This window comes from Bombina bombina, chromosome 9 (genome assembly GCF_027579735.1).
Source record: "Bombina bombina isolate aBomBom1 chromosome 9, aBomBom1.pri, whole genome shotgun sequence".
NCBI classification, from domain to species: domain Eukaryota; kingdom Metazoa; phylum Chordata; class Amphibia; order Anura; family Bombinatoridae; genus Bombina; species Bombina bombina.
The window spans coordinates 52,408,563-52,436,015 of NC_069507.1; the positions used below are offsets into that span (position 1 = coordinate 52,408,563).

Genomic DNA, 27,453 nt, shown 5'->3' on the forward strand with positions numbered 1-27,453 from the left:
ATACAGCACATACAGACTCAGAGTTATTGCTTGATCACTATACAGCACATACAGACTCAGAGTTATTGCTTGATCACTATACAGCACATACAGACTCAGTGTTATTGCTTGATCACTATACAGCACATACAGACTCAGTGTTATTGCTTGATCACTATATAGCACATACAGCCTCAGTGTTATTGCTTGATCACTATACAGCACATACAGACTCAGTGTTATTGCTTGATCACTATACAGCACATACAGACTCAGTGTTATTGCTTGATCACTATACAGCACATACAGACTCAGTGTTATTGCTTGATCACTATACAGCACGTACAGACTCAGTGTTATTGCTTGATCACTATACAGCACATACAGACTCAGAGTTATTGCTTGATCACTATACAGCACATACAGACTCAGAGTTATTGCTTGATCACTATACAGCACATACAGACTCAGAGTTATTGCTTGATCACTATACAGCACATACAGACTCAGAGTTATTGCTTGATCACTATACAGCACATACAGACTCAGTGTTATTGCTTGATCACTATACAGCACATACAGACTCAGAGTTATTGCTTGATCACTATACAGCACATACAGACTCAGAGTTATTGCTTGATCACTATACAGCACATACAGACTCAGAGTTATTGCTTGATCACTATACAGCACATACAGACTCAGTGTTATTGCTTGATCACTATACAGCACATACAGACTCAGTTTTATTGCTTGATCACTATACAGCATGTACGGACTCAGTGTTATTGCTTGATCACTATACAGCACATACAGACTCAGAGTTATTGCTTGATCACTATACAGCACATACAGACTCAGAGTTATTGCTTGATCACTATACAGCACATACAGACTCAGTGTTATTGCTTGATCACTATACAGCACATACAGACTGAGTGTTATTGCTTGATCACTATACAGCACATACAGACTCAGTGTTATTGCTTGATCACTATATATCACATACAGACTCAGTGTTATTGCTTGATCACTATACAGCACATACAGACTGAGTGTTATTGCTTGATCACTATATAGCACATACAGACTCAGTGTTATTGCTTGATCACTATACAGCACATACAGACTCAGTGTTATTGCTTGATCACTATACAGCACATACAGACTCAGTGTTATTGCTTGATCACTATACAGCACATACAGACTCAGTGTTATTGCATGATCACTATACAGCACATACAGACTCAGTGTTATTGCTTGATCACTATACAGCACATACAGACTCAGTGTTATTGCTTAATCAATATACAGCACATACAGACCTCAGTGTTATTGCTTGATCACTATACAGCACATACAGACTCAGTGTTATTGCTTGATCACTATACAGCACATACAGACTCAGTGTTATTGCTTGATCACTATACAGCACATACAGACTCAGTGTTATTGCTTGATCACTATACAGCACATACAGACTCAGTGTTATTGCTTGATCACTATACAGCACATACAGACTCAGTGTTATTGCTTGATCACCTATACAGCACATACAGACTCAGTGTTATTGCTTGATCACTATACAGCACATACAGACTCAGTGTTATTGCTTGATCACTATACAGCACATACAGACTCAGTGTTATTGCTTGATCACTATACAGCACATACAGACTCAGTGTTATTGCTTGATCACTATACAGCACATACAGACTCAGTTGTATTGCTTGATCACTATACAGCACATAACAGACTCAGTGTATTGCTTGATCACTATACAGCACATACAGACTCAGTGTTATTGCTTGATCACTATACAGCACATACAGACTCAGTGTTATTGCTTGATCACTATACAGCACATACAGACTCAGTGTTATTGCTTGATCACTATACAGCACATACAGACTCAGTGTTATTGCTTGATCACTATACAGCACATACAGACTCAGTGTTATTGCTTGATCACTGTACAGCACATACAGACTCAGTGTTATTGCTTGATCACTATACAGCACATACAGACTCAGTGTTATTGCTTGATCACAATACAGCACATACAGACTCAGTGTTATTGCTTGATCACTATCCAGCACATACAGACTCAGTGTTATTGCTTGATCACTATACAGCACATACAGACTCAGTGTTATTGCTTGATCACTATACAGCTCATAAAGACTCAGAGTTATTGCTTGATCACTATGCAGCTCATAAAGACTCACTGTTATTGCTTGATCACTATACAGCACATACAGACTCAGTGTTATTGCTTGATCACTATACAGCACATACAGACTCAGTGTTATTGCTTGATCACTATACAGCACATACAGACTCAGTGTTATTGCTTGATCACTATACAGCACATACAGACTCAGTGTTATTGCTTGATCACTATACAGCACATACAGACTCAGTGTTATTGCTTGATCACTATACAGCACATACAGACTCAGTGTTATTGCTTGATCACTATACAGCACATACAGACTCAGAGTTATTGCTTGATCACTATACAGCACATACAGACTCAGAGTTATTGCTTGATCACTATACAGCACATACAGACTCAGTGTTATTGCTTGATCACTATACAGCACATACAGACTCAGTGTTATTGCTTGATCACTATACAGCACATACAGACTCAGTGTTATTGCTTGATCACTATACAGCACATACAGACTCAGAGTTATTGCTTGATCACTATACAGCACATACAGACTCAGTGTTATTGCTTGATCACTATACAGCACATACAGACTCAGTGTTATTGCTTGATCACTATACAGCACATACAGACTCAGTGTTATTGCTTGATCACTATACAGCACATACAGACTCAGTGTTATTGCTTGATCACTATACAGCACATACAGACTCAGTGTTATTGCTTGATCACTATACAGCACATACAGACTCAGTGTTATTGCTTGATCACTATACAGCACATACAGACTCAGTGTTATTGCTTGATCACTATACAGCACATACAGACTCAGTGTTATTGCTTGATCACTATACAGCACATACAGACTCAGTGTTATTGCTTGATCACTATACAGCACATACAGACTCAGTGTTATTGCTTGATCACTATACAGCACATACAGACTCAGTGTTATTGCTTGATCACTATACAGCACATACAGACTCAGAGTTATTGCTTGATCACTATACAGCACATACAGACTCAGTGTTATTGCTTGATCACTATACAGCACATACAGACTCAGTGTTATTGCTTGATCACTATACAGCACATACAGACTCAGTGTTATTGCTTGATCACTATACAGCACATACAGACTCAGTGTTATTGCTTGATCACTATACAGCACATACAGACTCAGTGTTATTGCTTGATCACTATACAGCACATACAGACTCAGTGTTATTGCTTGATCACTATACAGCACATACAGACTCAGAGTTATTGCTTGATCACTATACAGCACATACAGACTCAGTGTTATTGCTTGATCACTATACAGCACATACAGACTCAGTGTTATTGCTTGATCACAATACAGCACATACAGACTCAGTGTTATTGCTTGATCACAATACAGCACATACAGACTCAGTGTTATTGCTTGATCACTATACAGCACATACAGACTCAGTGTTATTGCTTGATCACAATACAGCACATACAGACTCAGTGTTATTGCTTAATCACTATATAGCACATACAGACTCAGTGTTATTGCTTGATCACTATACAGCACATACAGACTCAGTGTTATTGCTTGATCACTATACAGCACATACAGACTCAGTGTTATTGCTTGATCACTATATAGCACATACAGACTCAGTGTTATTGCTTGATCACAATACAGCACATACAGACTCAGTTTTATTGCTTGATCACAATACAGCACATACAGACTCAGTGTTATTGCTTGATCACTATATAGCACATACAGACTCAGTGTTATTGCTTGATCACTATACAGCACATACAGACTCAGAGTTATTGCTTGATCACTATACAGCACATACAGACTCAGAGTTATTGCTTGATCACTATACAGCACATACAGACTCAGAGTTATTGCTTGATCACTATACAGCACATACAGACTCAGAGTTATTGCTTGATCACTATACAGCACATACAGACTCAGTGTTATTGCTTGATCACTATACAGCACGTACAGACTCAGTGTTATTGCTTGATCACTATACAGCACATACAGACTCAGAGTTATTGCTTGATCACTATACAGCACATACAGACTGAGTGTTATTGCTTGATCACTATACAGCACATACAGACTCAGTGTTATTGCTTGATCACTATACAGCACATACAGACTCAGTGTTATTGCTTGATCACTATACAGCACATACAGACTCAGTGTTATTGCTTGATCACTATACAGCACATACAGACTCAGTGTTATTGCTTGATCACTATACAGCACATACAGACTCAGTGTTATTGCTTGATCACTATACAGCACATGCAGACTCAGTGTTATTGCTTGATCACTATACAGCACATACAGACTCAGTGTTATTGCTTGATCACTATACAGCACATACAGACTCAGTTTTATTGCTTGATCACTATACAGCACATACAGACTCAGTGTTATTGCTTGATCACTATACAGCACATACAGACTCAGTGTTATTGCTTGATCACTATACAGCACATACAGACTCAGTGTTATTGCTTGATCACTATACAGCACATACAGACTCAGTGTTATTGCTTGATCACTATACAGCACATACAGACTCAGTGTTATTGCTTGATCACTATACAGCACATACAGACTCAGTGTTATTGCTTGATCACTATACAGCACATACAGACTCAGTGTTATTGCTTGATCACTATACAGCACATACAGACTCAGTGTTATTGCTTGATCACTATACAGCACATACAGACTCAGTGTTATTGCTTGATCACTATACAGCACATACAGACTCAGTGTTATTGCTTGATCACTATACAGCACATACAGACTCAGTGTTATTGCTTGATCACTATACAGCACATACAGACTCAGTGTTATTGCTTGATCACTATACAGCACATACAGACTCAGTGTTATTGCTTGATCACTATACAGCACATACAGACTCAGTGTTATTGCTTGATCACTATACAGCACATACAGACTCAGAGTTATTGCTTGATCACTATACAGCACATACAGACTCAGTGTTATTGCTTGATCACTATACAGCACATACAGACTCAGTGTTATTGCTTGATCACAATACAGCACATACAGACTCAGTGTTATTGCTTGATCACAATACAGCACATACAGACTCAGTGTTATTGCTTGATCACTATACAGCACATACAGACTCAGTGTTATTGCTTGATCACAATACAGCACATACAGACTCAGTGTTATTGCTTAATCACTATATAGCACATACAGACTCAGTGTTATTGCTTGATCACTATACAGCACATACAGACTCAGTGTTATTGCTTGATCACTATACAGCACATACAGACTCAGTGTTATTGCTTGATCACTATATAGCACATACAGACTCAGTGTTATTGCTTTATCACAATACAGCACATACAGACTCAGTGTTATTGCTTGATCACAATACAGCACATACAGACTCAGTGTTATTGCTTGATCACTATACAGCACATACAGACTCAGAGTTATTGCTTGATCACTATACAGCACATACAGACTCAGAGTTATTGCTTGATCACTATACAGCACATACAGACTCAGAGTGATTGCTTGATCACTATACAGCACATACAGACTCAGTGTTATTGCTTGATCACTATACAGCACATACAGACTCAGTTTTATTGCTTGATCACTATACAGCACGTACAGACTCAGTGTTATTGCTTGATCACTATACAGCACATACAGACTCAGAGTTATTGCTTGATCACTATACAGCACATACAGACTGAGTGTTATTGCTTGATCACTATACAGCACATACAGACTCAGTGTTATTGCTTGATCACTATACAGCACATACAGACTCAGTGTTATTGCTTGATCACTATACAGCACATACAGACTCAGTGTTATTGCTTGATCACTATACAGCACATACAGACTCAGTGTTATTGCTTGATCACTATACAGCACATACAGACTCAGTGTTATTGCTTGATCACTATACAGCACATACAGACTCAGTGTTATTGCTTGATCACTATACAGCACATACAGACTCAGAGTTATTGCTTGATCACTATACAGCACATACAGACTCAGTGTTATTGCTTGATCACTATACAGCACATACAGACTCAGTGTTATTGCTTGATCACTATACAGCACATACAGACTCAGTGTTATTGCTTGATCACTATACAGCACATACAGACTCAGTGTTATTGCTTGATCACAATACAGCACATACAGACTCAGTGTTATTGCTTGATCACTATACAGCACATACAGACTCAGTGTTATTGCTTGATCACTATACAGCACATACAGACTCAGAGTTATTGCTTGATCACTATACAGCACATACAGACTCAGAGTTATTGCTTGATCACTATACAGCACATACAGACTCAGAGTGATTGCTTGATCACTATACAGCACATACAGACTCAGTGTTATTGCTTGATCACTATACAGCACATACAGACTCAGTTTTATTGCTTGATCACTATACAGCACGTACAGACTCAGTGTTATTGCTTGATCACTATACAGCACATACAGACTCAGTGTTATTGCTTGATCACTATACAGCACATACAGACTGAGTGTTATTGCTTGATCACTATACAGCACATACAGACTCAGTGTTATTGCTTGATCACTATACAGCACATACAGACTCAGTGTTATTGCTTGATCACTATACAGCACATACAGACTCAGTGTTATTGCTTGATCACTATACAGCACATACAGACTCAGTGTTATTGCTTGATCACTATACAGCACATACAGACTCAGTGTTATTGCTTGATCACTATACAGCACATACAGACTCAGTGTTATTGCTTGATCACTATACAGCACATACAGACTCAGAGTTATTGCTTGATCACTATACAGCACATACAGACTCAGTGTTATTGCTTGATCACTATACAGCACATACAGACTCAGTGTTATTGCTTGATCACTATACAGCACATACAGACTCAGTGTTATTGCTTGATCACTATACAGCACATACAGACTCAGTGTTATTGCTTGATCACAATACAGCACATACAGACTCAGTGTTATTGCTTGATCACTATACAGCACATACAGACTCAGTGTTATTGCTTGATCACTATACAGCACATACAGACTCAGTGTTATTGCTTGATCACTATACAGCACATACAGACTCAGTGTTATTGCTTGATCACTATACAGCACATACAGACTCAGTGTTATTGCTTGATCACTATACAGCACATACAGACTCAGAGTTATTGCTTGATCACTATACAGCACATACAGACTCAGTGTTATTGCTTGATCACTATACAGCACATACAGACTCAGTGTTATTGCTTGATCACTATACAGCACATACAGACTCAGTGTTATTGCTTGATCACTATACAGCACATACAGACTCAGTGTTATTGCTTGATCACAATACAGCACATACAGACTCAGTGTTATTGCTTGATCACTATACAGCACATACAGACTCAGTGTTATTGCTTGATCACTATACAGCACATACAGACTCAGAGTTATTGCTTGATCACTATACAGCACATACAGACTCAGAGTTATTGCTTGATCACTATACAGCACATACAGACTCAGAGTGATTGCTTGATCACTATACAGCACATACAGACTCAGTGTTATTGCTTGATCACTATACAGCACATACAGACTCAGTTTTATTGCTTGATCACTATACAGCACGTACAGACTCAGTGTTATTGCTTGATCACTATACAGCACATACAGACTCAGAGTTATTGCTTGATCACTATACAGCACATACAGACTGAGTGTTATTGCTTGATCACTATACAGCACATACAGACTCAGTGTTATTGCTTGATCACTATACAGCACATACAGACTCAGTGTTATTGCTTGATCACTATACAGCACATACAGACTCAGTGTTATTGCTTGATCACTATACAGCACATACAGACTCAGTGTTATTGCTTGATCACTATACAGCACATACAGACTCAGTGTTATTGCTTGATCACTATACAGCACATACAGACTCAGTGTTATTGCTTGATCACTATACAGCACATACAGACTCAGAGTTATTGCTTGATCACTATACAGCACATACAGACTCAGTGTTATTGCTTGATCACTATACAGCACATACAGACTCAGTGTTATTGCTTGATCACTATACAGCACATACAGACTCAGTGTTATTGCTTGATCACTATACAGCACATACAGACTCAGTGTTATTGCTTGATCACAATACAGCACATACAGACTCAGTGTTATTGCTTGATCACTATACAGCACATACAGACTCAGTGTTATTGCTTGATCACTATACAGCACATACAGACTCAGTGTTATTGCTTGATCACTATACAGCACATACAGACTCAGTGTTATTGCTTGATCACTGTACAGCACATACAGACTCAGTGTTATTGCTTGATCACTATACAGCACATACAGACTCAGTGTTATTGCTTGATTACAATACAGCACATACAGACTCAGTGTTATTGCTTGATCACTATACAGCACATACAGACTCAGTGTTATTGCTTGATCACTATACAGCACATACAGACTCAGAGTTATTGCTTGATCACTATACAGCACATACAGACTCAGTGTTATTGCTTGATCACTATACAGCACATACAGACTCAGTGTTATTGCTTGATCACAATACAGCACATACAGACTCAGTGTTATTGCTTGATCACAATACAGCACATACAGACTCAGTGTTATTGCTTGATCACTATACAGCACATACAGACTCAGTGTTATTGCTTGATCACAATACAGCACATACAGACTCAGTGTTATTGCTTAATCACTATATAGCACATACAGACTCAGTGTTATTGCTTGATCACTATACAGCACATACAGACTCAGTGTTATTGCTTGATCACTATACAGCACATACAGACTCAGTGTTATTGCTTGATCACTATATAGCACATACAGACTCAGTGTTATTGCTTTATCACAATACAGCACATACAGACTCAGTGTTATTGCTTGATCACAATACAGCACATACAGACTCAGTGTTATTGCTTGATCACTATACAGCACATACAGACTCAGAGTTATTGCTTGATCACTATACAGCACATACAGACTCAGAGTTATTGCTTGATCACTATACAGCACATACAGACTCAGAGTGATTGCTTGATCACTATACAGCACATACAGACTCAGTGTTATTGCTTGATCACTATACAGCACATACAGACTCAGTTTTATTGCTTGATCACTATACAGCACGTACAGACTCAGTGTTATTGCTTGATCACTATACAGCACATACAGACTCAGAGTTATTGCTTGATCACTATACAGCACATACAGACTGAGTGTTATTGCTTGATCACTATACAGCACATACAGACTCAGTGTTATTGCTTGATCACTATACAGCACATACAGACTCAGTGTTATTGCTTGATCACTATACAGCACATACAGACTCAGTGTTATTGCTTGATCACTATACAGCACATACAGACTCAGAGTTATTGCTTGATCACAATACAGCACATACAGACTCAGTGTTATTGCTTGATCACTATACAGCACATACAGACTCAGTGTTATTGCTTGATCACTATATAGCACATACAGACTCAGTGTTATTGCTTGATCACTATACAGCACATACAGACTCAGTGTTATTGCTTGATCACAATACAGCACATACAGACTCTGTGTTATTGCTTGATCACTATATAGCACATACAGACTCAGTGTTATTGCTTGATCACTATACAGCACATACAGACTCAGTGTTATTGCTTGATCACTATACAGCACATACAGACTCAGTGTTATTGCTTGATCACTATACAGCACATACAGACTCAGTGTTATTGCTTGATCACTATACAGCACATACAGACTCAGTGTTATTGCTTGATCACAATACAGCACATACAGACTCAGTGTTATTGCTTGATCACAATACAGCACATACAGACTCAGTGTTATTGCTTGATCACTATACAGCACATACAGACTCAGTGTTATTGCTTGATCACAATACAGCACATACAGACTCAGTGTTATTGCTTGATCACAATACAGCACATACAGACTCAGTGTTATTGCTTGATCACTATACAGCACATACAGACTCAGTGTTATTGCTTGATCACAATACAGCACATACAGACTCAGTGTTATTGCTTAATCACTATATAGCACATACAGACTCAGTGTTATTGCTTGATCACTATACAGCACATACAGACTCAGTGTTATTGCTTGATCACTATACAGCACATACAGACTCAGTGTTATTGCTTGATCACTATATAGCACATACAGACTCAGTGTTATTGCTTTATCACAATACAGCACATACAGACTCAGTGTTATTGCTTGATCACAATACAGCACATACAGACTCAGTGTTATTGCTTGATCACTATACAGCACATACAGACTCAGAGTTATTGCTTGATCACTATACAGCACATACAGACTCAGAGTTATTGCTTGATCACTATACAGCACATACAGACTCAGAGTGATTGCTTGATCACTATACAGCACATACAGACTCAGTGTTATTGCTTGATCACTATACAGCACATACAGACTCAGTTTTATTGCTTGATCACTATACAGCACGTACAGACTCAGTGTTATTGCTTGATCACTATACAGCACATACAGACTCAGAGTGATTGCTTGATCACTATACAGCACATACAGACTCAGTGTTATTGCTTGATCACAATACAGCACATACAGATTCAGTGTTATTGCTTGATCACTATATAGCACATACAGACTCAGTGTTATTGCTTGATCACAATACAGCACATACAGACTCAGTGTTATTGCTTGATCACTATATAGCACATACAGACTCATTGTTATTGCTTGATCACTATACAGCACATACAGACTCAGTGTTATTGCTTGATCACTATACAGCACATACAGACTCAGTGTTATTGCTTGATCACAATACAGCACATACAGACTCAGTGTTATTGCTTGATCACTATACAGCACATACAGACTCAGTGTTATTGCTTGATCACTATACAGCACATACAGACTCAGTGTTATTGCTTGATCACTATACAGCACATACAGACTCAGTGTTATTGCTTGATCACAATACAGCACATACAGACTCAGTGTTATTGCTTGATCACTATATAGCACATACAGACTCACTGTTATTGCTTGATCACTATATAGCACATACAGACTCACTGTTATTGCTTCATCACTATATAGCACATACAGACTCACTGTTATTGCTTGAACTGTTTGTTAAACCGGAACAAAAGGGGTTAAGTTGCACTAAATTATATTGAAGTAAGCAACTTTCTAAACTGGCAGTAATGTCTGCCTGAATGTTAATGGCTTGTAAAGTGGGTAATAATTTTCCTACTGACCTATTCAATCAAAAGCAATCACATTATTGACTTAGTGCTGTTTATTGCATAAACCACAATCATACAGAGAGGGCTCATCTTTTGTGTCATATTTGCTAGTGGTCATTAAAGTATAAGATGAAAGCTCTGCATTTTTGGCATTCTTCTGATATTTAGCTCCTACCGGCTGGCAGGCTTCCCATCTCCATTTGGGAACTGAATTCCTGACTCTCCAGGGGTTTGGTAATGTCCATACACTGAGTGTAGGCACAGATACATACAGTGGATATTCACAGCAGGTCCTTAGCACTATAATCCCATTTGTTTATTTAAATTTAAGTGATGCTAATAAGTTTGTCCAACTCCTAATGGGCTAAACTGTTATTGAGATTGACAAACCCTTAGGAGTATGATGGCTTTCAGAATAAGCAGTGTTTCCCTGATACTTACTTTCAGGCTAATGCAGTCCAAGTCACAGATATTGGTCTTTATTCCATAAAATCTCTATCTGTCTATATCCTGGGGGGGAAAAACTCACCACAACTTGAAAATTACCTACTGAAGCACTGATTCTGCCTCCAGATCTAGGTGGGACACTCGGGAGGAGGATCCCAAAAGTACTGACCTGTGGAAAGTCTGTACATTCAGCTATTGGCGACAGCAGAAGAGTGCAAGTCACGAGTTCTAGACTTATATAAAAGACACTGGTTGCTATTGATGTGGCATTAGGGTATCTGCTGCCACCATATACTGTACTGTATTTCCTGTGTGTGGAATTTATCATCTTAAACTTTTGATTGATTCGTATCTCCTTTTTGATTCTATGTTCTCTTTTTTTTCATTAAACCCTATCCAATTTTTAACAGATCCAAAGGAGCAGACATATAATGGGTCATTTTTTATTTAAAACACCATTTAATATATATATATATATATATATATATATATATATTAGTGTAAAATTGTGTTTATTCCACACTCCATAGAGTGGCCATAAAACAAAATATATAGCAGCTTGAAAGTGCTGCAAAACAAATAGCTGATTTTGGCAATTTGCAGCATTTTGAAAACTTAGGTTACAGAGTTGTTGTTTTTTTTTTTTGGCTTCTCTAGGGAGTGTTGGAAAAAGCACAATTTTTAAACAAAAACAAGAAGTGTTTAGTATCCATTTATATGTATATTATATGTATTCAATATAGAGAGGTTAATGATGTAATCAGTAAAACAAACTACATAAGCAGGAACAGCATTGAATGCAGGTTTATATCCATTCACAGAGGAAACAAACTCTTGCAATTTGTAAGATAGTTATGGTTCTAAGGGGGTCACAGGGTTGCAATGTCCAAGACTGCACCCCATTGTGTGGCTGCTATAGCTTCTCACTCAACCCCATCACCAGACAGCTTAACCATGTCCTGGATAACCATCTCTGCTCAGATCCACCCAAGTATCACCCACATTTCTTACTCCATCCCCTGATTAATCCCAGGATCCTAACACTTTGCCCACAGCCCTCACAAATTTTAATTTCTAGAACTGCCCCTGGTTTGGAAGCTCTGCTCAGATGCCCCCCTCACTGTAGTTAATTTCCTTTAAATGTCCTGACTTCACAAAGTAAAAATGGGGACCACCTAACTATGCCTATATCACCATGTCCATTTCAAAACCAGCAGCTCAAAACAAAGCTCAACCTCTGTTCAACCTTACACTGGCCCCAAGTTCCACTGATTCTCACCACAGGTCTCCCTTACTCAAATCCCAGCATCCCAGTCCACGATAGTATCCAAGAATTCTAGAGAGACATGCAGTATATAGGTCATTACTTTATATGAATGACATGAATATTGTAAGTAATTGTAGATTAAGAAATGAAGTATACATTCTTTATTCATAACCTTGTATACAGTCTGTTCTACCTAAGCCTGACATATCACTACAATATTTCTCAGTTTAAGAAGTATACCCACAGCAGTATTCCGACATCTAACAGGACACATGCTTGATTTGCCACTAAGCCTATACTTACGGATTACTTTGTTTATCTAGTTCAAGGCATTGTCCTCTATGCAGTTAGCATCCTTGTGTAGTATTAGGCTACAGGAACCAGGTAAATTTAGTATTTTACCAGGGTAATATTCAAAATATAAGCTAATTTGGGTACCTGCCCCCCTTTGCAACCCCCCAGGTCACTCACATACTTGTAACACCCATTATTTTGTCACAGTAAGAAGAGCAATCGAAAGCTAAATCTTGGAGCCAAAGTATAGTGAAGCCAAGGGCAAAAAAGGTCAGAGTACAAACTTAAACAAATGGAGCAGAATCACTAGGTAAGAGAATAGTCCAAAAGTGAAGCAGGAATGAGATAACAAGTGGCTGTTTACAGGAATCTAAACAAATGTGCATCAGACAATCTCATTCCACATCCTAAATCGGCCCAATGGCCCAAGCAAAACATGCACCAAACATGCACCAAAAGGGACACCGAATTTACAAATCATGTGGAGGAAAAGAAAACAACGATTATGCACGTTCAGCAAGTCACATCAAACAGAACGTAGAAGTGAAGGAAACCTGGTAAAATGACACATAATGGGTAGGTAAACTTGTGAGAGAGAGGGTGAGAATTCTGTATTCCCTCTTAAAAGAAATCCCATGCTAATTGGGAACTCTGAATACCATCTTAAATGAAATCCCACTAACAAAAAAATAGGGATAGTTTTTTTATATTACACCAGAATAAGAAATATATTCATTTAAATGTTGTTTCTACAAAGTGGCGCTGTTTATTTTTTTCAGTCTATATACAAGGTAACTTTCATTCTCTATTGCATATTCTATTTTTTTATGGTAGCAGCTTTTATCATTAAGATGTTATCAAATGAATATTCTCATAAAGACTAAAATGTATTATTTTTTTCAAGTACACTCTAGAAAGAGGATAATTTCTGGAAGTCCAAATATAAAATACAGCTATTTGTAGATTAAAAGGGCATTTCACTTGTAAATAGAAGCATTTTGCAATTTAACTATCAATGTTTTTATTGAGGGCTTTTACTGTGCATGTGCATACGAATCATATTTAAATATGTTTAATACCCCAGCAGTTTAAACATTGAGCCTGTGCAGAAAGCTGGCAGTGACTTGTATCATGTATACTGAGTCATTAACGACACAGTGCAAGGCATCACTAGATCTTTAGGCAGACACACTGTTTAAAATGCTGGTGCATGAAGCATATTTAGATATGCTTCACTTGCACATGCATAGTAACTTCTTATTGAAAACAGTGATAGCATTTGAGGCATTTTGCTAATACAAATATAATACAAAAATGCTTTTACTCAAACTTGAAATGCACTGATATACATTTCCCTTTTGACTGAAATACTAGTTTAAATACAAATAAATGGCAATGTTCCTTTAAAAAGACAAATAATCCCTTTATTACCCAATTCCCAGTTTTGTTTAACCAATACGATTATATTAATACATATTTTTATCTCTGTGATTACGTTGTATCTAAGCCTCTACAGATTGCCCTCTTATTTCTGTTCTTTTGACAGTTTTGCACTTTAGCCAATCAGTGCTGACTCATAAATAATGAGCACAATGTTATCTATAAGGCATACATGAACTAGCGCTGTCTAGCTGTGAAAAACTGTCAAAATGCACTGAGATAAGAGGCAGACTTCAAGGGCATAGAAATTAGCATATGAGCCTACATAGGTTTAGCTTTCAACAAAGAATAGCAAGAGAACAAAGCAGATTTGATGATAAAAGTAAATGGAAAGTTGTTTAAAATTGCTTGCCCTATCTGAATCATGAAAATGTAATTTTGTTTAGACTTTCCCTTTAAATGGACACACAAGTCCAATAAGAAAGAGTTCAAATGTGTTGGAGCAATTTGTTAAACACATAGTTAAAGTCAGTTTCAGAGCATTAATGCACTACAGGTCCATATGATAAGAGCAAACAACAAAATATGTGTATTGTGCATATGAGCATATATGTAGCTGCTAATCATTTGTCATGTTCAGCTCTGGAGCAGAAGTGCATTGCTGATCTGGAGCTAATGTGAAGTGTTAACCCCTTAGCACAGAGTTAAACACATAGTTATATGTAAGCAATAATATAATTATAAAATTATCTGGCACATTAGTGCATTTCACTTTAAATTGTAGATTCAATTGTAGACTGTCTTCTATCTATTCTTCGCTTTTTCCTATTGGCTGTATAATTAAGACAGTAAATAAAATGTTTGCATAAGAATTAACATAAGTGATATATCATACGACTCTGGGCTGACTGCCAGTCCTATAAAAAAGAATTCCTATTTCCCATAATACCTCACTCATTTTGTATAGCATTAAAGAAACAGTCATAAGAAAGACATCAATATAAATTCTACGGACAATATGAGGAGAGTGTATTTTACAGACCTCACTGAATTACACTTTACAGGTTACTGTACCTTCTAGTTGTTTTATTTGATTGAATTTCATTGATATTGCATATTTGAGCACATTAAATGCACTGTTTTCGTAAACTAAGAGGGTTTATTGGAAATATTTTGTATTTGTTGCAAGTAAAAGAGGGTATTTTAAAACATATTCATTTGTAAATTCATTCTTTCTCTAAATAAACCTATTTTTCAGTCTTGTCAAAAATTGTCCCTTTCCACCCACATATTTCCTGTTAGTTTTAGTACAAAATGAAAAACTTTTAAAGAAGCAGTTGTCAACGTTTTCTTTGTTTAATAGAATAGAGGGGGTTTCAGATTTTTTTTTTTTTTAAATTGCCCAAACTGTTCTAAATAAAATAATGTTTTGTTGTCTTACTTGCAAGCTCCACATGTTCATACTGGGTGCTGCCATATTGGAACTTAGGTGTTCTTGCACCATGTGACACAAAGTAATGTTGGCGGCTGCATTGATCTATATTATTATTGTGTACTTTTTATACATGTACATGTTATGTAACTTTTTAAACTGAGTTCACCACTTCTGTCACAGGATGCAAGATGGCGGCATTCAATAGGAAAATGCGGAAACTTCACTGAAGAGAGCTGCAGACACAGGAGGTAAAACAATAACATAGTGAATAGTAACCATCCTATTGATGTGGTGTCAAGTAGTTTGATGTCTATTTATCATTTTTAAAGGACCAGTCAATACAGTAGATTTGCATAATCAACAAATGCACAATAAAAAAACAATGCAATAACACTTAGTCTGAAATTCAAATGAGTAGTAGATTTTTTCCGACAAATTTCAAGTATTGTCTATTTCCACTCCCCTTGTATCATGTGACAGCATCAGCCAATCACAATTGCATATACGTATATATATTCTGTGAATTTTTGCACATGCTCAGTAGGAGCTAGTGACTCAAAAAGTGTAAATATAAAAAGACACACATTTTGTTAATGTGTTAAAAATTGTTGCTCTATCTGAATCATGAAAGTTTAATGTTTACTTGAGTATCCCTTTAAGGTAAGAATGATAGTACATTTTTTTTTTTTTTTTTTTAATTTTAAAATGCTTTATTGAAAAATAATAGAATTAACAGCAAATAAAAAAGAAAAAACATAAGTAATGTTTTTACAGTTCACATCACATATTTCTTACATGAAACCATTAGAGGGTGCAAAGCTTTATCTAACCTGATGTGGGTCAGTTGTTACAGTTGTACCGACCTACGGTAATATATTCGTCACATTGTCTCTCAGTTTCCTTTCATGCCGTAAAACTGGCATGGATTACACTTTATAACTGTGTAGGGTGTTTAAATTGACACGTTATCCAGAAAACAGAAAACAAATGAAGGTACAGAAAGTGAAAGTACACATCCTTATAAATTATCATTGATTAAGTAATATTACATTAATGTAAATATCAATATCAATCCCAAGATCGAGGTCTGCAACTATTTTTAAAGGGTTTTAACTTTTTAGAATGTCTGGATCCAACTACTATGTTGTAATTTAATTTCTAGGCCTTTATGCCAGATGAACATATTCTTCCCAAAATAAGAGCATTGCATGGTAGAAATCTAGTCTACCTGTCTTTTGATAGTGATATTTCTCAAGCCCTAGTATTCTGGTCACGTTTTGCTTCCAGCTTTGTGTTGTGGGTATTTGAGGGGATTTCCAATAACGAGGTATTAGTTGTTTGGCTCCACTAAGCATTATATAGAGTAACATTAATTTATATTTACATTTCAGTTTAGGGGGTTTATTAAACAGTAGGACCAAAGGGTCGAATGGGATCTTGAGGTTTAGGGCTATTTCTGTTTCTCTGTGTACCTCTTTCCAGTATGTTTGAAGTATCGTGCAACCCCACCAAATGTGGGCTAGAGTCCCCTGTTGACCGCAACCTCTCCAGCACATGGGGTCTGCTTGTGGATATATTTTAGCTAGTCTGCATGGGTGTAGGTACCATCGACAGATAGTACATTTTTTAATGCAATTTCCCTTTAAGGTAATTTTTAATAAAAAAAAAGAAAAAGTAACATGTTAATTGCTCTTCTGTTATACAGTTAATGTAAAAGTTCTGCTTCCTGTGTCCATGTAATCAGCAAACCGTTAAAAGGATTTAATGTGCTGGGTTTATAAAAAAAATCTATTAAAGCTACTATATTCATTTGTATTTTAACTTTTAGAAAAATAATAACAGAATTTAATGAAAGATAATCTACTCACCAAGGCATTACCAAATCTGCAACAGTTAAACCTATAACAAAAAAAGTCAACAAAACATCTCTGAAAATAATCATAGCAAATTACACGTACAAAGACGCAGGTTATATTAAGTATTGTGTCCTTCTTAATGCAAATATTAATATGTTTTTGCGACAAACAAATTCAGATACATTAATGTATATGTAATTTAGAATTTTTAAGGGACGTTATAACCTAAAAATTGCATGTGCTAATACGATACAACTCTATTTTTAATCACTGCAAAGGATAAACAGCAGGAAACTACTGTTGAGCCAATCACATAGAAGAAAATATTCTTTATATATATATATATATATATTTTTTTTTTTAAAACATCTATACTTATATATCTATATGACTATATACACATATAGATATATATGTAGATATATATTGTATACACATATATATATATATATAGAAATATCTATTTTAAAATAATGACATTTGTTTTCTATGTGTGTTTCAAAACACATTAAGAATGAATATATTGTATGTTTCAAGGTATTTGACTGGAAAGGGCTCAAAAGTGTCTATATATGTATCTATAAGTGTATACATGTATATATGTGTTTATATGTGTATAGATGTAAGTATATGTGCACATACATATTTAAACATATAAACACAAATATACACATGTATACACACATACACATATCTCTATACATTGGAGCCCTCTCCAGTTAAACACCTTACCATATACCTTATCTCTTTTAAAACATTTATCAATATTAAAATTATATATTGTGTTTAAAAAGTATATATGTGTGTGTAATTCTTTATTTTAATGTGTTTTTGATGTGTTTTGTAAAACATTTTTTTAACCCTTACAGTTTAGTCTCAAGTCGAGCTAAATATTCTAGCACAGTCTTGGCTTGGCTCAAGAGCAAACTATAACTTTTAACTTTCTGAGCAAAACATGGCTGGTGATTGACGCTTTGTGCAGCTGGTGCTCCTGTATGGCTCTCCAGCATTGTGGTGTTGGGAGCAGGGCTTTACCTCTGTTCTTAACCCTTTATGGCTAGATAACAAAATGAGAGATACTAATTCCACGGATAACTTTGTGCTTGGACGTGCAGAATTAGTAGCATTCAATTTTAAATTACAAGTCATTGGTTAAAAATTTATATAAATCAACAATCAAAAAATTGTTTGCTTGCTCTCAGCTAAATTATTATTTATTTATTTGCATTGCAGTTAGGGGTTAAAAGTGGTGGACTCTTTTTTGGTTGAGTTTCTTGAGGTTAAGGGGTTAATAACAGGATTTTTTAATCCTGCTCAGGACCTGTTCATGAGTTATATTTTTACAGCACATATTGTCTATAGCTGTGACCTCAATTTTAGAATATTTAAATGGGTTTTTTTGTCAGACAATCAGCAACAGTTCAAAATTAGTGCATGATTTCATGAATGCAACATTCTGAGACTGCAGAAGGGTTAAACAATGTCTGTAAAGCATGTAAGCCAAAGTACACTGATTATAAAATATCATTTTAATAACCATTAAGAAGCCATAGAAGGCTGAAATATTGCATAGTTCTTGTAGTTAATGAGTTAATTTATAAATCACTCACTTATGGAATTTTCTATTTTCAAGCTATATCTTCCAAACTTGAAATACTTTTAATTGAATCATAAATCCAAGCTGGTATTTTATGGGTTAAACAAATAAATCTCAGATCAAAAAAATAATAATGCTCTAGCGCAAGGAGAAAATACATTTAGCAATCTCCAGATTATTTCTAGATCAATATAGTCCTGCTGATTTGTCAAAGTGGCTTTTATGAAGTTAAGGCAGAGTTCATTGTTAAATACCCCTACCTACTTAGAAGAGGGTGGGACATATTAATTCCCTTTCTCTTATGGATCAATACAGAGATTGCTGATTTGCTTAAAAGGTTGCTAGCTGCAGAAGCTGGATATTTTATGGGAGATTTTGCTTACCGTTCCAAGGAGCGTGTTCGAAGAACCAATATCCACCCCCTCCATAGTTGACAAATACCATTAAAGTCAGGGCGAAGCTGGATAATAACAAAAGTGAATTTAGTTGCAAGTTGTTATTTCAACTCATTCTTTCAGTTAGCTACAAATGATCAAATTAATGGGACAGTAAATACCTTGAGATTTGTATATAAAATGTTTAGCTATACATAACAAAACAACTTTGCAATATATTATTATTTCTTTTGCCCCTTTTCATGTAATTTGGCTCTGAAAATTGAGCAATTTCTAATTCTCAGAACTTGAAATGCACTCTGCTGACTTATCAAGGCTTATCCTGATACATATATGTTTCTAGATAACAACTGCAAAGCTATGTACTTTATAACAGTGTCTAGCCTTGTTGTCTGTGGACTAAAGCCCAAGTTGGCTCTTCCAAATATGGCAAATGGTGTGTGGAGTTTGGCCGTTGAAAACTAATTGCAGTAAAAGGGATGTTGATTTGTTTTTAAAACATTAAGAATTGGCTGATATATTATTCTATAGAAACACAACAGACGTCTTGTAATTACAAGGTGTTTAATGTCCCTTTATTCCATTTTTAATAGTTGTTTTTTTGCTTAATTTACATTTTAAATGAAGTTCTGTTAAAGGGACATTAAACTCATGAAATAAAACATTGTAATATACATTTATTATTTATTTTGCCTGATTTTGCTGTTAAATACCTTTGAAAATAATATAGGCTATACTTCCTCCAAGACAGAATGGACTGCCTCCAACATATTTAAAGGGACATGAAACCTAAAAAAATATATATATTTTAGTAGAAAGTATGTGATTGTAAACAACTTTCCAATTTGCTTCTATTATCTAATTTGTTTAGTTCTCCTGGTATCTATTGTTGAAAAGCACACTTATGTAGGATCAGGGGCTGCTAATTGGTGGCTGCACTTATATATGCCGCATGTTATTGGTTCACTCAATGAGTTCAGCATACTCCCAGTAGGGCATTGCTGCTGCTTCACCAAATGATACCAAGAGAATGAAGTAAACTAGATAATATAAGTAAATTAGAAAGTTTTTAAAAAATGTATGCTCTATCTGAATCATGAAAGAACATTTTTGGGTTTTATGTCCCTTTAACTACAGTGAATATTACCTCAGCCTGCAACTTTCTATATAGTGATTGGCAAGCTCAGAGCACACACTTATTTAAAGGGACATTATACACCAATTTTTATATAACTGCATGTAATAGACACTACTATAAATAAAAATATGTATAGATACCAATATAAAAATCTAGTATAAAATCTTTTAAAACTACTTGCAATGTTTCATCGTACAAAGAAATGTAACATTGCAGAAGAGGTTTCTTGTGCAATGTCGCCATTGCGCTAGAGCAGGTCATGTCAACCACCTAGAATAAGCACGTTTTTGGGGTGATTGATCTCGCAACTTCTGAGGTTACAGGAAAAAGAAGCAGTTTCTGCTTCTGAAATATGTGCCTGCAGGTTCAATTATACGAAGCTACTCCACGTAGCCGTAAAAGCTGCGAACATAGCTTAGTAAATTTATTTACCCCTTTATCTGAGCCCCACTGCCACACAATGTACAGGGACGTCATGCAAACCCAAGGTTCTTACCCACTGTCCATCTTTTTATTGGCTTATAATGAAGTATTTGACTTTAAAGGGAAATGATACCCAACATTTTTCTTTCATGATTTAGGTAGAACATGTAATTTTAAACAACTTTCCAGTTTACTTCTATTATGAAATTTGCTTCATTCTCTTGGCATCATTTTTTGAAGGAGTAGCAATGCATTTCTGGTTTCTAACTAAACACATGGGTGAGCCAATGACAATTGGTATTGATATGCAGCCACCAATCAGCAGCTAGAACCTCAGTTCTTTGCTGCTCCTTTGCTTACCTAGATAAACCTTTCAGCAAAGGATAACAAGAGAAGGAAGCATAATTAATAGAAGTAAATTGGAAAGTTGTTTAAAATTGTGTGCTCTGTCAGAATCATGAATGTCTAATTATGACTCTACCGTCCCTTTAAATCTCTCCCGTTATTCAAAATCAAGTAAGATCTCTAACTCACACAAAATCCTCTTGAAAAATTCTAGCTGCTATTTAAAATCAAGTGGTCCAGCCTGATATACGTGGCATATAAGCCAATGTGGGAAATATTGCAGGACAATATACATGCTTTAAATTTCTTTCATGTAAGTGGCAAGAGTCCATGAGCTAGTGACGTATGGGATATACATTCCTACCAGGAGGGGGCAAAGTTTCCCAAACCTCAAAATGCCTATAAATACACCTCCCACCTCACTCATACCTTAGTTTTACAAACTTTGCCTCCTTGTGGAGGTGATGAAGCAAGTTGTGCTTGATTTTCTTCTGTGATAGGCGCTTCTAAGCATATTGAAGCCCAGTTCCTCTTAAAGTACAATGTTTGTCTGAGGGATGTGAAGGGAGTATTGCCTAATGATGTCATGTTTTCACCTATGGGAAATCAATTCTAAGGCTCTCTAAGGTAATTGGTCGCAGGGATTCATATGCTCCCTCCCTTTGCAGATCGACATTATAGTCCTCTACCATTACCTCTGCTGATATGTTTCAGTACTTTTTTGGCTGTCTGCTATTTGTGGATGGGTGTTTTCTGGTAAGTATACTGTATATCATTTTTTAAGACACTCTCAGCTATGTTTGGCACTTTATCTTATAAAGTGTTAAATGTATATTGTATATATTTGCCATGAGTCAGGTCTGTGTATTTCCCTTTGCAGTCTAAACAGTTTCAGTTTGGGAATTATGTTTATGGTAGTTTTAGGCTTACCTGGGGTTCCAGTTAATTATAACTTGAAGTCTGTTTTTTAAAAAAATTTGCGGGCTTAGGTTTGCGGTGACGCAGAATGTTACCTTTTATTGCAACATTTTTGGTGCAAAGAATTTTGTTGCGTCTGACGTGACGCGAGTCACGTCATTTTTGCGACTCTCTTGTCGCAAGGTTTTTTGACGCAAAGTCGCACCTGTTATGACGCGAGTCGGGTCATTTATGTTTGGCGCCAAAAGTTTTTTGCTCTTCATTTGCGCTGTTTTTTGGCGCTTTAAATTTGTTATATAAGTCCCTCCCTCTTTTTGCTCTCTGCTCTCTCAATTGAGGTCTAGAATGCTAGCTTTTGATTTTACTTTAGTATAAAAAATATTATCATAAGCATTTTTTCCCATTCCTGAAACTGCTATTTGAGGAAATTGGATATTTTGTTTAAATGTTATTTTTTTCTTTTTGTTACATTTTGCAAGATGTCTCAGACTATTCCTGCCTCTGATGTTACTGTAGGAACTAAGCTGCTTGAATACATTTCTACCAAAACTCAGTGTGTATGTTATAAATTAGCTGATCTTACTTCTTCAGCTCAAATATGTGGCACTTGTTATGAAAAACATTTACATGCTGATAATGTTTCTATGAGTACAAATACATCTACTGTTAAACCTTCACAGTCTAATGTATATGATATTCCTGTAGATATTAAAGATTATATTGCTGCAGCCATAGAGAAGTCTATGACTGCTATTCCGCCTTCAAATAAACATAAAAGGTCTCTTCTTACTTCTCTTAATCTGATGAAGCCTGTATTGATCGTCAGCATACTAAAGTATCTTCTGCTGATGAGGATTTCTCTGGCTCAGAGGATCCTACTTCAGAGTCTGAAATTGATAAATCAACCTTTTTTTTAAGATTGAATATATTTGTCCTTTATTAAAGGAAGTATTGTTTACTTTGGGTATTGAGGAATCTAGTACTCTTGATTCTTAGTCCTGCCATTTCTATATCTGATGTTGCTGCTGCTTCAACTTTTTGGTTGGACAGTTTAGCTACACAGTTAATAGATCCTGAATTATCTAGCATTGTTCTTTTACTTCAACATGCTAATCATTTTATGTGTGATGCTATATTTGATGTCATTAAGATTGATATTAAATCTATGTCTTTAGCTATTCTTACTAGAAGAGCTTTATGGCTTAAATCTTGGAATGCTGATATGGTGTCTAAATTTAGATTACTATCTTTATCATTTCAGGGTAGTAATTTATTTGGTTCTCAATTGGATTCTATTATATCCACTATCACCGGGGGAAAGGGAGTTTTTCTGCCCCAAGATAAGAAATCTAAGGGTAAATCTAAAGCTCCCAATCGTTTTTTTTTCCTTTCGTCAGAATAGAGAACAAAAAACTCTCCTTTCCCTAAGGCCTCTGGCTTTAATTGGAGACTGTCTCCGAATTGGAATAAATCCAAGCCTTTAAAAAAAACCTAATTCAGCCCCTAAAACTGCATGAAGGCGTGTCCCTCAAACCAGTTCAACTGGTGGGGGGCAGATTGAAATTATTTCAACACATTTGGACAGTCCCTGTTCAAAACCAGTGGATTAAGAATATTGTTTCTCAGGGGTATTGAATAGGTTTCAGAATAAGACCTCCCATGGTAAGATTCTTTCTTTCTCATGTTCCAACAAACCCTGTGAATGCTCAGGCTTTTCGGAAATGCGTTTCAGACCTGGAGCTTTTAGGGGTGATTGTTCCAGTTCCTCTGCAGGAACAGGGTTTGGGTTTTTATTCAAATCTATTCATTGCCCCCAAAAAAGAAGGTTTGTTCAGACCAATCCTGGATCTGAATATTCTATATCATTTTGTAAGAGTCTCAACTTTAAAAATGGTGACTATAAAAACTATTCTGTCTTTTGTTCAGCAAGGTCATTTCATGTCCACAGTAGACTTACAGGACGCTTATCTTCATATTCCGATTCATCCAGACCACTATCGTTTTCTGAGATTCTCTTTTTTAGACAAGCATTACCAATTTGTTGCTCTTCCGTTTGGCCTAGTGACAACTCCGAGGATCTTCTCAAAGGTTCTCAGGGCCCTTCTATCTGTAATCAGAGAGCAGGGTATTGCAGTGTTTCCTTATTTGGACGATATCTTGGTACTAGGTAAATCATTTAATTTACCCGAATCTCACACAAAAGGACTAGTGTAGTTTCTTCAAAGACATGGTTGGAGGATCAATTTACAGAAGAGTTTCTTGATTCCTCAGACAATGGTCACCTTTTTAGGATTCCAGATAGATTCAGTGTTCATGACTCTTTCTCTGACAGACAAGAATTGAGTGAAGTTAGTTTTAGCCTGTCTAAACCTTCAGTCTCTATCATTCCCTTCAGTGGCTATGTGCATGGAAGTTTTAGGTCTCATGACTGCAGCATTGGACGCAATCCCCTTTGCTCATTTTCATATGAGACCTCTACAGCTTTGCATGTTGCAACAATGGTGCATGGATTATTCTCAGATATCACAACTGATATACTTAAATCCCAACACTCAACTCTCTCTTACTTGGTGATTAGACCATCACCTTATTGTTCAAGGGGCCTCATTTGTTCGTCCTTCCTGGAATGTCACAACAGATGCAAGTCTTACAGGTTGGGGAGCTGTCTGGGTGTCTATGACAGCACAAGGGGTTTGGAAACCTCAAGAGGCGAGGTTACCAATCAATATTTTAGAACTCCATGCTATTTTCTGAGCTCTTCAGGCGTGGCTCTATTGAAATGAGAACTTTACATTTGTCTTCAAACAGACAATACCACAACAGTGGCATATGTCAATAATCAAGGAGGGACTCACAGATACTTTCTTGGGTGCAATCCAACTCTTGTCTAATTTCTGCGATTCGTATCCCAGGTGTAGACAATTGGGAAGTGGATTATCTCAGCTGTCATACTTTACATCCGGGGGAGTGGTCTCTTCATCCAGATATGATTTTTTATCTTGTACCGATGTGGGGTCTTCCAGAAATAGATCTGATGGCCTCTCGTCTAAACAAGAAGCTTCCCAGATACCTTTCCAGGTCCAGGGATTCTCAGGCGGAGATGGTGGATGCCTTAGCAGTTCCTTGGTTTTACCAACCTGCTTATATTTTTCTGCCTCTGGTTCTTCTTCCAAGGGTGATTTCCAAGATCATAATGGAACAATCTCATGTGTTTCTTATAGCACCAGCATGGCCTTACAGGTTTTGGTATGCAGATCTTGTCTGGATGTCCAGCAGCCAGCCTTGGCCACTTCCTTTAAGGCTAGACCTTCTGTCTCAAGGACCATTTTTCTATTAGGATCTAAAATCTCTAAATTTGAAGGCATGGAAATTGAACGCTTAGTTCTTAGTCATAGAGGTTTATCTGACTCGGTGATTAGCACTATGATACAGGCTCATAAGTCTGTTTCAAGGAATATTTATCATCGGGTTTAGAAAAAAATCTATTTCATGGTGTTCCTCTCATAATTATTCCTGGCATTCTTTCAGAATTCCTAGGATTTTACAGTTTCTTCAGGATGGTTTGGATAAGGGTTTGTCTGCAAATATTTTGAAAGGACAAATTTCTGCTCTTTCTGTCTTATTTCATAGAAAGATTGCTAAACTCTCTGACATTCACTTTTTTGTTCAGGCTCGTATCAAACCTGTTATTAAATCTATTTCTCCTCCTTGGAGTCTCAATTTGGTTTTGAAGATTTTTCAGGCTCCTCCTTTTAATCCTACGCATTCTTTGGATATTAATCTACTTTCTTGGAAAGCGTTATTTCTTTTGGCTATCTCTTCTGCTAGAAGAGTTTCCAAATTGTCTGCTCTCTCTTGTGAGGCTCCTTATCTGGTTTTCCATCAGGATAAGGCTGTTTTGTGGACTTCATTTAAATTTTAACCTAAAGTTGTGAATTCTAACAACATCAATAGGGAAATTGTTGATCCTTCCTTGTGTCCTAATCCTAAGAATACTCTTGAAAGATCTTTACATTCTTTGGATGTGGTAAGAGCTTTAAAATATTATGTAGAGGCTACTAAAGATTTCAGAAAGACATCTAGTCTATTTGTTATTTTTTCTGGTCCCAGGAAAGGCCAGAAAGCCTCTGCTATTTCTTTAGCATCTTTGTTGAAACTTTTAAATCACAAAGCTTATTTGGAGGTGGGGCAGTCTCAGCCTCAGAGAATTACAGCTCCTTCTACTAGATCAGTTGCCACTTCTTGGGCTTTTAAGAATGAAGCTTCAGTTGATCAAATTTGCAAAGCAGCAACTTGGTCTTCTTTGCATATTTTTACTAAATTTTACCATTTTGATGTGTTTGCTTCCTCTGAAGCAGCCTTTGGTAAAAAGGTTCTTCAGGCAGCTGTCTCAGTTTTATTCTAGTGCCAATG

General features: G+C 36.4%; 1 protein-coding gene across 1 annotated transcript in view; it reads right to left on the minus strand.

The window, feature by feature from the left end:
* LOC128640395 (heparan-alpha-glucosaminide N-acetyltransferase-like) overlaps positions 1-27,453 on the minus strand; it is a 623,176-nt gene that overhangs the window by 259,259 nt on the left and 336,464 nt on the right. Inside the window, exons 10-11 of the mRNA XM_053692886.1 lie at positions 20,205-20,281; positions 18,237-18,267 (exon numbers count right to left, since the gene is read on the minus strand). Coding sequence (XP_053548861.1) covers positions 18,237-18,267; positions 20,205-20,281 — 108 coding nt within the window. The remainder of the gene's footprint in view (positions 1-18,236; positions 18,268-20,204; positions 20,282-27,453) is intronic.